At 37.2% G+C, this 14,866-nt stretch overlaps 1 protein-coding gene across 2 annotated transcripts in view; it reads right to left on the minus strand.

Moving 5' to 3' along the window:
- The window catches only part of Man2a1 (mannosidase alpha class 2A member 1), a 179,055-nt gene that overhangs the window by 7,262 nt on the left and 156,927 nt on the right, over positions 1-14,866 (minus strand). For both annotated transcript variants that reach the window (XM_046460088.2, XM_058584317.1), the window contains 2 exons: positions 13,935-14,068; positions 6,758-6,952 (listed from right to left, as the gene is read on the minus strand). In XM_046460088.2, coding sequence (XP_046316044.1) covers positions 6,758-6,952; positions 13,935-14,068 — 329 coding nt within the window. The remainder of the gene's footprint in view (positions 1-6,757; positions 6,953-13,934; positions 14,069-14,866) is intronic.

Consider the following 14,866-nt stretch of genomic DNA (forward strand, 5'->3'; position numbering starts at 1 on the left):
CAGGAAAACAGATATCCCCCAGCAATCACACTGTATGCTTTAGGAGAGTAAATAGATATCGAAAGAACTCTTCTTATATACACTAAAACACTGTAATATCTGGACCCCAGAAAAGAGGAAGGTGTAGGGAAGAAAATTTGTGATCTTTGAAAATGCACATAGTATAGTTGGGTACCTGTGTTTGTAGAACAGGTTAGGTCACAATTGAGACTGAATCACTGAAGGCAGGCTGTGGTGTTCAAAAATCACAGAGAAAATCCATCCCAAAACTCCTTTCTGGGGATCAAACCAACACCCAGCTCACAGGGCCTGCAAGGCTCTTCTTGTAATGTGGTAGAATATAGTGGAAAATGACTGGGTTTGTACAATGAAGCCATCAGATAAAGCTGGGCTTAGAGAAAGTGGGATCAGAACAAGATTTAGTTTCACCATGAACCAAGCCATGTGACTCTGGTTCATGGTGAAATGTCTCAACCCCCAAAAGTACTGCGCATGGAACCCAAGGCCTCCATGCCAGGCAGGTACTTTACCATTAGCTACATTCCCAGTTCTTTTTGATTTTTTACTTTGAGGCAGGGTCTCACACTAAGTTGCTCAGACTGGCCTTGAACTTGCAATCTTCCTGCCTCAGCCTCCCAAGGAACTGAGATTATATGGTGCACCTGGCTTGTGGCCATGCAAGAGGCAGCATAAGGCTATAAACAGGAACCTGGAGTCAGTTTTTTGAGGGTGCCTTGCAGCTACCTTGCCCTGCTGTGTGACCTGGAATGTTATTTGCCATCTCTCAGTCAGTTAGTTTGCTCTTCTGTAAGATGGGATAAAAATATCACCTACCTTCTTTGTGGTATGGGAACTTTAAGCAAGGTTCATGTAAAGAACCTAGCATGATGCCTGGTATATAGACAATTAAAAAAAAAAAAACCCGAGGAATCATTAATTAAACATATCAGGAATAAGTTAAAGTGACATCAAGATTTACTTTGGCAATAAATGTCAACTTTCTCCATTTTTTTTTTTAAAAGGTGCCAACATGTATTTTTTGGGGGTGCAGGGGGTTCAGGAGATTGAACTCAGGGACATTCGACCACTGAGCCACATCCACAGCCCTATTTTGTATTTTATTAGAGACAGGGTCTCACTGAGTTGCTTAGCGTCTCACTAAATTTCTGAGGCTGGCTTCCGTTTCCCAAGCCACTGGGATTACTAGTGTGTGCCTCTGCACCCAGCAAGCACCAACATTTTTATTTCATTGTTAATCATGACTGCTCATGCCCGAATGATCACAGCTGGAAACTTAAACTTGTCCAGCACTCACAGAGCTCACCATGTGTACACTTGTTCAAAACACCTCAGACATTTCCTTTAAGCCTGACAACATTTCTGAGCTGGGTACTATTATCATCCCTGTGCTACCAATAAGGAAACTGAATTCAGAGTTAAGTGACTTGCTCTAAGTCACAGGTTAGCAAGAAGATGAGTCATGTTCAAAATTCAGGTGGTCTGACACCAAAGTCTGTGCTTTTAACAGCTTTCTTTTCCTGCTTTGCTCTAGTTCTGGATTGGTGCCCATAGCTACCTAGTCAGGAAGGGAAAGATAGGGATTCTGTTTGATGTAATGTCATAAAACACATAAACTAAAGGAGATAACCCTTCTGGTTTAAGACTGGAAAGAGGGAATATATTTGGTCAATAGTCCCAATAGAGCTAAAAACATGACTTATCAAAACATAAATCAATTCAGAAAGCAAGGTTTGGAAATTATAATTTCTTACATATCTGCCACCTACCCACCTATCCACTCATCTCATTTCAAACAGGATTAAAGGCCATTCTGAAAATTATAACTGCTCATGAAGTCTCTCCTAAGGAAGGAAAGATAAAAATGAATATTCCTCTACTGAAGCAGATAAGAACTTAAGATGTGAAAATTGTGCTATTTATCTTTCACTCCAAAAGAAACTTGATTTGCCTATCAATTACACAATGGTCACAAATCAGTTAACTTTTGGAAACTGTAATAAACATTAGAAATAGTGTAAACCCACTGTTTTTTGGGGGATGAGAATAGTCTTAACTCTGACCAGATATTCTAAGAGTAATGTGATCCATACCTTTTCACAAGATTTCCAAGGTGCACATAGATCAAGAAATAGCTAAACCCCAGGGGGAAATTTTCCCCAACACACTCAGATTCTTTGAAAATGCCTAACAACTCATCTGTAGTGCATTTTGGCAGCTAGACAGGTTAGAAAATTGCAAACTTTGTTGTAAATTCTGAGACAGGAAATAACCAATAGAAATTCATTTTTCAGGGTACTCATTAAAATGTCTAATGATAGCTATTTTGTTTTGATCAACAAGATAAAATGACAGAAAGAAAAGGAAGGTGAGTGGTTATTCTTAGAGACGTACAACAAAGGAAAATTTCCCCCCACAATTTTCACCTTTCCAGAAGCTAGGGAGATCAATAGAGCACCAATCAATTCTTATAAAGAAACACAAAACAAAGTAAAAACCTTAAAATGCCTTTTATGAGAAAAGACAGGTGGTATAAACAAGTGCAAAGAGAAAATATTTGAAAAGCAATGGTGATGTTGAAATGACTGGTCCATGCCAACCATCAGTTAACTATAATCTCAGAGAAAATAAAGAGTTAAAAGTATTAAGTAGATATAAATCAAACAAAAACATATGAACATAAAAGCAATCTGAAAAACCAACAACAAACAAAAAGCTGAACTAAGTATCACTTTTGAAAACATCAAGGTAGAATGGCACCATGAAACCTAGCTGAATGCTTAATCAGGTTCCTCTCTGTCCCTCTGTTCCAGCCTGAACCTGCATGCAGTTCCATCCTTCCGAACCATGACTCATGTCTCTGTTCTCCCATGGGATTTTCCCAGCATCATCTCTGCCAGGATTCCCTTTCTCCTCAAATAAACTACCCTTTCCCGGTGACATGGCTTGCCTATTTAGGGTACTTGAGTGGTGCTCCTGTTCCCAGTTTTCAAACCTTCATAGAAGCTTCTTTGTAATATCTGAAGCTCTTGATAGTGGAGGGAAAGGAAGTGATCAAGAGAAGGATGACAGGCAGAAGGAGGAGGAGGCCAGCAGGGAAACTCCCAGACAGCGGCTGGAATGGGCTAAGCCACCACAGCACACTGTGTGCCGGCAGAGCTTCAGAGAGGTCTCTTCCCTTTGTTCATCTGAGTAAAAAAATATCATAATTTTCTAAAAATGGATATAAAGTACAAATCCCAAAGCTATCTATATAAAAACAAATTCATCTACTAATATAGATAATTTTGGAACAACCAGACCTTTAGAAATAAATTTGGTTTCTTCAAAAAGTCACAGATTGCCCTTTGAGACCACATACAGCACTTCAATTCAGAAGTCCTGCTGGATGATTTTACTTTAATAATTTAATCTCTAGCCCTTATTCCCCAATTTAGGAAATGAAGATAACTTAGCAATTTCTAGAATTTTTTTAAAGGAGAGTTTTTTAAAAACTTACTAATTATTAGGCTCTCTTCTTCAGACTACAGAATTAGGATCTCAGAGTTAGGATGTGAGTCTCCATTTAAAAAAATCTCCCTGGTAAGATGTGCACCTAGTGAATCTGAGGCTGGTGCAGAACCACCTCAGTGGGTTATCGCACCTCCAGCCTGCACCCGATCTTTCTCACTGTTCTTTAAACCATAACACCTTTATCCCTGGGGAGGAGCAAGGAAGACCAAATAAGGTTTAGACACTTTAGGTTTAGAACCTTCAGACAGTAGCCTGGGGATGGGCAATCGGGTGTCCTGTATTGCACTGCTGATGGAGGTCAGACAGGATGAGACCTCCCACCGCTTGTATCATGCCAAGGCAGTCCTCAGACACACTGGTCACGAAAATGTTGCAGTGGTTAGAAAAAGGCCAACATAGACATGGGCCAATGAGACCTCTGGTTTTGTTTGGAACCCAGTCTATGTCAAAATTACTTTAGGGGGAAGTAATCACCAAATGAATACCTAACATTGTACCCTGAAAGCTGCCAGCATACAAAAAACAGGAACACAATTTGAGTCTAGCTTCTAGATCTATGATTGAGTCATTTTTGCCTTTCTTTTAGTATAATCACAGGATTACAGTGGATACCTTTTAAATAACAGCTTTCTTTAAACCAATACTCACAATAGCTTCATTCAATGATTATTTTTCTTTTATCAAGTTTACAAGACAGAGAAACTCTTTAAAGCAGTGGTCCTGAATGGCCCAATGATCCTCTAGGATTACCAGTGGGTTTTTAAGTAACTGTTTCAAATATGTGCTGAGTCAAAGACTAATCTAGGAATTGGCACTGATCGATATGATAATATGCAACATCGCTGAATATTTAGTTCTGATTATGTGCCAGCATGGTAGTGATTGATGGGCATTGACATTTTAGTCTTTATTCTGCCTGGTGAAATCTGTTATTAAACTGTTCTCTGTTTGCTCTGCTAAAACCTCAATTTGCACCCAAATTGGCATATACTTGCATTCAACTTGGCTCTAAGAAGATAACAACATTTATTTACAGTGTTTGTTTTCAAAGGGCTCTTGCAGCATCATTTAACCTGTTTCTCACAATAGGCATAACACAGACATTTCTGATATCTCCCTGTTTTATAAAGATTAAGGTCAACAGCCACTCTTCGGTCCATGGGTGGTTCACTTGTCCACCTGTGCAAAGATGAGAAGAGTAATGTGAAGCAAGGTGGCAGCAGTGACTATAGAGGACAGGAATGTTTGAGGGTGTCAACCAATTTGGTAGGCAATGGGATTTTCAATCTGGAAGGTGATTAGACTATGAAGTTAGCCAATAGCAGGAAAAATGTAAACAAGTTACCATTAAAAAGAAATGACAAGGAAAACAAATGCTAGTTTGGATTACTGAGGGTAAAATAATACCCAAACTTTCACTGATTCTAGTCAGCTCAAGCTGTGCCCAGAAAAAAATTACATTTGAAACAATTACAGGGGAGGAGTCGTCTACAAGTGACGCTAAGGGACAGTGGTGCTATTATCCCCAGAAGCTCTTGGGAGATTCTGTTCATGTCTTCTACCATGGGTGCCTGGAGGTGGTAATCTGAGGTCCACAGTCTCTGGTGCTCTCTACTTTGTTTGTTTATTCCAGTTTGGCTCATAAATTAATAACATGTTACATCAGGGAGTTATCTATCCTTCAGTTTTCTTTCCATGAGCCATCCTAGTCTCAATGGGCCAAAAAGTAGGCCTACAAGAGACCATAGGAAAATCCTAGTGAGAACATCCACATTAATTCATTCATTCAACAATTACTGAGCTCTATTACTATGTATAGGCTCTATTCTGGGCAGAAAGAATATAGAGATGGATAAAAAAAAAAAAAAAAAAAAAACCCTCTCACAGAACTTACATTCTGACCACAATTGCACCTCAGGGCTTTCATACTTGCTTTGAACTCTGCCTGGAGCACTCCAGCCCAGAAATCTGCATAAGTCTCTTATTTCATGATCTCTTTCATATTTCTGTTGCATTATTACCTTCTCTGTGGGTTGCTCACTAACCACCCCAATCTTGTTTCACCTTTTCTGAATCTCAATTCTCTCCTCCTTCTCCCTGCGTAACACTTGAAATCATTTAACATATTATATGCTTCTCTTAGTTTTTTCTTCTCCCACTAAGAGCTAAGCTCAGAAGACAAGGTCTTTTGTCTCTTATATCATAATGCCTATGGCAGTAACTAGCAGGTAATAACATAATATACACCTTCCAAGTTTTCTTACATGGCAAAAAAAAAAAAAAAAGGCATTTCAACAGATATATAGAGGGTCACTCCAGCATTCACTGAACACATTATTACAAAACACACATGTTTTCTTGCATAGAAAAGCATACTTCCTTATTTTGGACACAAAGTTTGGAAATCCCTAAATGCCCAAAGTGTAGCCATTTGTTCTTACTTTATTTAAGTTTCCTTTAGTTCACCCTTCTTAAACATCTCTCTCCTCTTAGATTGAGCATCCTCTTAATACTGAAGCCATTTCCCATAGAATCTTCTACCACTTACTATATCCAGCTAATTGCATGTCTATTCACAATATAAAAATAGCTCTAACACAAGAGGGATGTCAAATGTCGAATCCTTATTCTTTCTGAATGTAACAGTTTTGATGTTAAAAATGGACATATATGTAAGTCATATATGTAACTCAAAGTCTAACAATTAAATTTCTTACCTAATGAAACCTTCCCATGTTCTTTCTCTAATATTTTCCTAAATAGTTGGTTTCCTAATACAAAGGTTGGAGTTGCAATGCTTTTCAAGAAAAAGATATGAAAAAACAAAGCTTGTGTTACAAAAATAATTAAGCACTATATTTTCTATTTTTCTAAGTCCTGAAAAACACTGGCTAACAAGGATAAAGGGTAGGAAAAAATCACTGGAGTTGACCTGCCTGGTTCTCCCACCGAATTATGTGACCAGCTTCCTCATTGGTAGAAAGAAGTTGATATCTGTGATTTGCTTGGCATACAGATCTTTTCTGAGTCAAATAAATTAGCATTGGGATATGCTCTAAACTACAGATCAATCATTGAATGAAAGGGATAATGATTTTGGCTAAAGGAAAAACACTTGCTATTGTTTCTCAAGCCACAGTGAAGTTAACAGTACTTTTCCCTCCACCTTAACCTAAACCAAGTAAACAAAAGAAGTAACTTTTTATAGTATATTTTGGAGATATACCTTTGCCTGTATTGTCCGCAGATTAACCAGATGAATGTCACAAGGCAAAGATGACACTAAGGGACTGAATTCACTCAGCAGTTCGGAGGAGACCTTTACTTTTGCTGTCATTACAAAGACTGGATGGTTCAGAAAAGAAGAAGTTATGTGGCTGAGGAGGGAAGGAAAACTGACTGGACTCTTCTTTTCTTCTTCCTATCAAGATAAAACAAAAATGCTTAATAATTAAATCTGCAGTTCCCATTATATTAATTAACAAAGTTTAAATGTAAAAATATATTAATATTTTGATTTTATTTTATTTTATAAATATTATTAGAGCATACACACAATGGATTATAAAGTTCATTGCAAGCAACATAACAAATAGTGTCCATTTAACTCATGTTTAAAAAGTTTCCTCCATTCATTTAATATTAAAAATAACAAAAACTTTTTCCATGAACATTTTTGGATAAGGTTCAACTTTTTATGAAAACCCCCAACCTACCACAAAATTCTGAAAGTATAAGAATTGTGATGTTCCTATACCTTGCACATCCCTTCTCTCTCAGGATTCGCCCATTCTAGTTCATGGTTTCATTTATACATTTAAAAGACCAGAAGGCATGTATGAATCTAAAGCTATGTTGCGTGAATCGTACCAAATTATAGGAGCTAACTGTTACTTAATGACAGGATTTAAAAAAATACAGAGCTTTCAACTCTGGATTTTAAATACAGGTAACAGAAGTAGCATATCTAGATAATCTGTTTCTTTAAATTTGGTAAACCATTCATAATTGCTTCACTATATTTTATCTGAAAAATATGAATTGTTATATATGTTACTGAATGATTATTCCACATGATAAAAAATACATTAGTCTTTGCTATGATATATGCTTATTAGGCAACATTTCTGTATGTTCAAACATCAAATAAATCCACCAGGGTTAGAGGTATGATAGATGACATACAAAATTAATTAAATCAATGCTTAGTAGAACCTTAACCAACAATGCCTAAGGAGTAAAAACAGATGTAGGAAGAACTGAGAAGAGAAAATAATGTATGTAGAAAGGCCCTTTGATCATCAACTACATTTGAATTGAATTTAATTTTTTAAAAATGACTACTTTCACTGATACCTTCTGACTTTGCATCCTTTTTGTAATATAGGACTCAAAAGGCTTGGGCACTTATCTGTGTGAAAAGACAGAATTTATAAAGATATGGAGCTTAAAATTCAGAATGTCAGATTAGCATTGGACAGAAGGGTGCTAGCAGAAAGTGAGTAGCATTGTGCCAGGAGCTGACAGTAGATGTCATTACAATTCAGACCATGGAGAGAGAAAAAAACTTAAAGGCAGCAAAGGGGCATTGCAAAATTAAGATACTGACAAAAAAAATAGGTCTGAAAATTATGTGAAAATGTATCCATTCCACATTCTTTCTTAAAGAAAGATTAAGTAAAGCATATAAAATAATATTCTCCAACAATACTGCCATTTAATGCAGCTTGTAGAATAACATGAATAGAAAAGGAACATTTCAACAAGACACTTAAATGTGCTGCCAGATCAAAAGGCTTCATAATCTAGGTCAGGATTGCTGACAAAATCACCTTCTGAGTAATAAAAGATAAAAGATTCAAAAAGAAAGAAAACACCCGCCTTATCAGATTTGAGAGGCCTTAAGTTCATTGCAGGTCATTCAGAAAAACCTCTCTGGCTTTGTTCTCTATTCCTGGAGGAATTGTTGGACACTTCATTGAGTAGATGAGATACTTCTTGGCAGAGTGTTTATACCTTAGAAGCAATCATAAGCATAGATACTAATCCTCCAAACCATATCTCCTGACTCTTGGTATTTCCGAGAATTAACCACATGACAGAATAACTTGGGGAGCCTTTACAAAACATAGATTCTTGGGTCCTAACCAAAATCTATGGAATCAGAATCTCTAGGGGTAAGGGCTTGGGAATACAAAGCTTAAAAGCCTTGGCAGGCAAAGTTCATAGAGCCAGCCAAACACTGCTCTGTGAATCTGTACTGGAGCTGCCACCCCAGACGATTTCCCTATCTACTAGAGGAAATAGAACTCTTTACAATAAAAATTATTAGCCTTGCCCTTTAGTAGTTTTGAGTTAAAGCAACAAGGTTCAGACTCAAAGACGTTTTGACAAAAGTATTAAAAAAGGAAACAAGGCTATGAATGTATATACTTTGGGAATTAAAGAACTGTGTCGTTGATTACCCTTAAAAAGATAAGAAATGTTTAAAAGTTGTTGTGGTTCCATATCAGAAATTACAATGAACAAATGAGACAGCTGGAGTCTGGCTGGGCCAGTGGGACAAAGTCTCATCCAGGGGAGGGTTTCACCATTCACATGCTTTCTTATATTCATAGCAATAATGAGCTCAATAAGATATCTAAGTGTCCAACTACCAATATCTGATTAACTTCCTAGAAAGTTCCCCCTAAAAGCTCAAGTGTTATCAAATGTAGCAGTTTACAGAGTTGAAATAATTAGATTATGAGAGCTATAACCTAATCACTGGATTAATCCACAAAGTGGATTAATGGACTAACCGGGTGGTAACTAGGCAGATGGGGAATATGGCTGAAGGAAGTAGTCTTTAGGGGCATGTCTTGGGGACTATATATTTTGTCCCTGGATCCTCCTGTTCTCTCTGCTTCCTGGCTGCCACTGAGGTGAGCAACATTGCTCCACCACACCCTTCCACATGATTTCTGCCTCATCTGGAGTCCACAGTAATGGAGTCAGTCAACCATCGACTGAACTGCTGAAAACATGAGCCCAAATAAATGTTTCCTCCTCTAAGTTGTTCTTGTCAGGTATTTTGGTTACAGCGACAAAAACCTGACTAAAACAAAAGGTAACCTCCTAACTCTTAGAATAAATCCAGAAAACATGTTTGCTATAGAAAATATACATGTTTGTTTTAAGCTATAAACGGATTCCCAGATTTGTAGTGACTGGTATTGCTACTATAAACATTATTTGGTTTTGTTTGGAAGGTGTTGGTCCATGTAAATCTGGCATTCTCTCTGCAGCTTGCATTAAAATCTTTCACTACATTTTGATCCAAACCACTCAAAGCCTATTCCTCACTGGGTTGCAACCTTATTTCAGAAGTAAGAACTTCTTACCAGGCTTTTGGCAGCTTTTATCAAGCTCACATAAAAAGCTAAACAGACTTGTTAAATTATGGAAGATATTTTTTTTTAGTCATCTGTTTATTGTTTGCCCTAGTACATGGTGAGACCTTATTAAATGTCTGTTAAGGTAAATCTATTAATTTAACAAATGCATGCAGTAGAAATACATGAGAATACTATGGAAGGGAAGGGTGGGACAAAAAAGAAGATAAAGAGGGAGAGAGAAAATAAATGAACAAATATTGACTATAATATTTAAAGACAAACATTGCCATCATGTTCCTGAGCCCTAAAACCATTTGAGTTTCTAATATGATTTCTCCCAATTTTATCTCCTTACATGTGTAGAACTGGCATCTAGAGGTGAAAGGATATAATTCTAACACCTGAACACTTCTAGAGCTCCTAAATCCTCAACACTTCCCTTACTATATCAACCATCAGCAGGAAAGGGGTAGGGAGTAAGAATCAAAGAAATAAATCCTAAAGTGGACAATGTCAGAGACCCTTCCCACTTCCCATTTCTGTTGACTCTTGTTGATTATTAGCATGGATGATGGTCAGCCTTATGCAGCCAGTCCTCCACTGGGCATATGCACATCTCAGTGATTATCACTCCAAGTCTTTGTTCTCACTGCCTCTTTGCAGAACATTCTGAGAACAAGACTCATTTGTGTTTAGGCAGCCCAGGATTACTTCCTTGAAGCTCTGGCAAGCTCAAGGCCTCCCATTAAAACCCCTACCTATATGAGTGTGATAAGGACTTGAGAGGCTGAGGCAGGAGGGTTGCAAGATAGAGGCCAGCATGAGCAACTTAGTGAGACCCTGTCTTAAATAAATACATAGGACTGGGGATGTAGCTCAATGGTAGAGTGCTGCTGGGTTCAATCCCAGCACCAAAATAATAACACTATCATCATCAACTGCCACCACCAAAATCCCTACCTTTCTAGGGAGTATGTTCCCCATTTGTTTTCCACCATCAATATTTTAGATATTAATTGTGAGAGTTGAAATTAAAAATTCTTTTTAGAAAATTGAAGTTACATGATATATAAAATTTCTTAATGGTCTTTTTAATCAATTTTCTAGTAACTAAAATGTATTTTCTCCTCTCTAGTTCATTTTTTACTTAAAAGAAGCCATTGATTTAAGCCCCAGAATACACAGATGAGTAAAAGAAAAATTTAACCAACATAGAATTATACAAATGTTGGAGCAAATTTAAATCAATTACTATCCAAGGAGTTTTGAATGGGAATCAACAAATTATTTTAGTTGTAAGTGAAGCTGTACAGATCTGACATGAACATTTTTACTGCCATAGTTAACAGAAGTTTTGCAGATTAATGTCAATATATAGAGAAAAATGTAAAAGCCAGAAACATTTTCAGGGGGAGAAAAAGACAGTAGCTGCCAAAACTCAGACAATGAGTTTTCTATGCAGTTTTAACTCTTAAAACTAAGCTATCTTCTCAGAAATTGATTTAAGCCACAAGTCTCAAGAACTGGTGTAAACCTTGACATCTAAAATGGATATTATTTTTTTTCCTAAAAGATTCTAAATACTATAATAGTGGCTGGAAAATTAGTTATTTCCATTTTACTTAATCAATTAGTATTTTATAGAATGTTTATCACAGCTAAGGTGACCATGAAAATGAAGTGGACAAGTCTCTGGAATCTAGTAGAGATAAAGCAGGTGTTTTCTCTGATAGGAACAATCCTAGAAGAAAAAGTCATAGTCCCTACTCTCAACAGTTTATGGTCCAAAAGAGGAGAAAAGACAATGATCAAATAATCATACACACACATGAAGGTGAAATGCACAGTTTGGAGGGAGCATAAGAGAAGAAGTAAGATATGGTCAAGAGGCAGTTTACTAAGTGAGCTCTGATCTGAACTATTACTAAGAGCCCTGGGTAGAGAGGATGAAAGGACATACTATGGGAGAAGAGGGTGGGAAGAACTTTGAACTGAAAGCAAACCAGTGTGTCTAAAGCAGAAAGAGTGAGAAGCATGCAAGATGCCTAGGGAATGGCCAAGGCCCGCATCATGAGTAGCTCTTCAGGCCAGGATAAGAATTTTCGCTTTTATACAGACAACAATAAAAAGACATCAAAAGGACTAAGCAGCGGGTAACAAAGCTGGATTTGGTTTAGAAGAAAATCAAAACCAAAAAAACTACTCTGTCTACTGGGTTAATGACAGCTCTATTAGAAAGAAGAAAGCAGGGTGGATACACCTAGGCTAGATCCAAGAAATACTTTGTGTCAGTTTAGATCAGGGTGGTGAAAGTAAAAAAGTTTACACATTGAAATACTCAGGGCATGAGACACTGTCCTGATGAGGGAGAAATGACCTTTGTGACTCTCTCCTAGGTGTCTGGCTCAGCACTGGTGGATGGTGTGCTTGTCGCTGAGAGAGGTGGGTAGCAAGATCATGAGAGTGGTGTTAGATATGCCAAGCTAAGGTGAGATCAAGCTAGGTTAAGGTGATTTGTGGGTTCTATCTTTGTAGAGGTAGCAAATAAAACCCACAGAGTAGAAGAGATTGTCAAAGAATGATGTATAAATTGAGAAAAGGAGAAGGCTAGGGCCAAGCCTGGGGGGCTCCAGTATTTAATGACTGAGTAAAGAATTATCAGAGAGATTAAAAACTGCCAGAGAAGTAGGAGGAAAATCAAGTAAACACGACACTGTGGAAACCTTGGCCAGAAAGCATTTTAAGACGTGATAAAGGTCAGTGTCAAATGCTGCTGAAAGGTAGACTTAGTTAAACTGGCAAAAGTTCTGTGTATGATGGAGGCTAGAGCCAGACTGAAGTGCACTGTGAGAAGGGAATCATAAAATGATCCCAAGGTATAACTCTGGCTCACTTGGGTAGGAAACAGCAGCACAGGGGAAATGAGAGTGTGAGTTTGAGTAGGGGCTATTTTCTATTATTTTTATCAGAAGAACAAAGATTGTTTGAAAGACAACAGAAAGAATCTCTGAGGTAAGTGCTGGCCTCTGAGGGGCAGGGGAGAGAGAAGGAAAGAAGATGGACAGTAAAAGGATCCTGAGGAGGGTGAGGGGGAAAGTGCCAAGAATAACTGGAAAGGCTGCCTATGCAAAGGCTGGGAGGAGACTTGGTATCTAGAACAGGGAACTCTGTGTAGTGACTGATTTCCCTATAAAGTGGAAGGCGATGACACTGGCTGAAAAGATTGGAAAAGTATAGAAAAGAGAATGGAGTAAGAGGAAAAGGGTCATGTCCAGGGCCACCTGAGGGTGTGTACAGTAGTTTATGGAGAGCTCTGAGGATCACTCTTGCTGTTATCTGAGTAACTATTATATGGTCTCTAAGGTCCAGTACCACTTTTGCCAGACTTTTGTATGAAAGGTAAAGAAGTGAATACATTTTCCATTGATGAATCAAATACTAAAATAAGACCACTAAGGTTTCAAATAAATTTTATCACACAAACTTAATCTCCTAAGTATGCGACTAAACTCTAGTCTTTAATTCTTATCTAGGTCAATTTATTTTTATTTTTTTGGATACTGGAGACTGAACCCAGAGGTGTTCTACCACTGAGCCACACCAACCAACCCTTTCTTCAAAATTTAAGAGAGTATCTTGCTAAGTTGCCCAGGCTGGCCTTGAACCTGAGATCCTCCTGTCTCAGCCTCCTGAGTTGCTGTGATTATAGGCATGGACCATTATGGCTGGCTTAGCTCAAATTTTAAACTCTTATTTCTTTCAAAATAATTTAAGCCAAATTACTTACTTGATATTGTTTTTTAATCAATATAATAAGCAAAAGGAAAAAATAAAATTACCTAAATACATTTAACCTTACACAATGCTTATAACTAAAGATTTTCTGTGAATGTGGGCTGAATCTGTTACAGAGACATCTCAACACTGCAAATTGTAAAATGAATTTAAAAAATAGAAAGTCATTATTTCAAATTTTGGGTGACAAAGAACAACCAACACCATTACATTCTAGTTATTTTTTCCTACCATATCTACACCACTTCTTTCTTCTAATAGTATTCGAAATAAATTAGCTGTGATCTTGTTATCAGTGACACCTTGCCCAAGGCCACGATTATCATCTTGCATCAATCTTCGATCCATGATGACTTCAATATCACCTAACAAACAAAGAAACTGACCAGGATTATTTAATACAGATATTTGTTGTTAAAGATCATTTAAGTAGAAGGCATGATGTCTTGTTTTAAATTTCTGGGCCAGTTCAGGAGGTGAATCTTGATAGCCCACATGCCATGGACTTTCTCTTGGTAACAACAGTTCAAAGCAGCTACAATAAATTCATAAAACAAGAGAGCATTTCTCTTTCTCTTCATTAATGTTTAGCAATACCTGATAAGAAATTTTAAAATAGGATAAGACAAATCAAAACTTAAATGAAACATTTTTCAACAAAAATTAATTAACCTAAAAAACTGATTTTTAGTGCCAGCACTTGGAAAAAAAAATGTTTATGAGGTTTCTTATGAAATGTACTACAAACATGTAGTAATAAGATACATACCCATGCATGGGATCTAACAAAGATTCACAAGTAAAATTTAGGTAGCTTGATATGTGGTGATTCTCTGAAGAAGTCCTAGAGTTTGAAGACATCCAACCATGTGCTCCCTTCTCTGATACTGTGCTAGCAGGATCATCATTGTCCTGCCAGTGCTCTGGCTTTAAGGGGTCATACCTGATTCCTTTATTTGCCATGTGATAATTCCATATTTCCTCTAGTTTAAGTTATAAACTAATGATTAGGTTATGAAATTACAAAGTGAAAAAATTAAAATCAGAATCATAGGTATAAATTCAAGATTACACTCAAACAGGACTTTAAAAGCTAAAGTTACACTTAAAAAATACATGTATATTTTTTTCATATCTATTACTACATTAAATGATCATTTGGC

Source organism: Marmota monax, unplaced genomic scaffold (genome assembly GCF_021218885.2).
Source record: "Marmota monax isolate L192 unplaced genomic scaffold, Marmota_monax_Labrador192_F-V1.1 WCK01_AAM20220418_F8-fsc00006, whole genome shotgun sequence".
Taxonomy (NCBI): Eukaryota; Metazoa; Chordata; class Mammalia; order Rodentia; family Sciuridae; genus Marmota; species Marmota monax.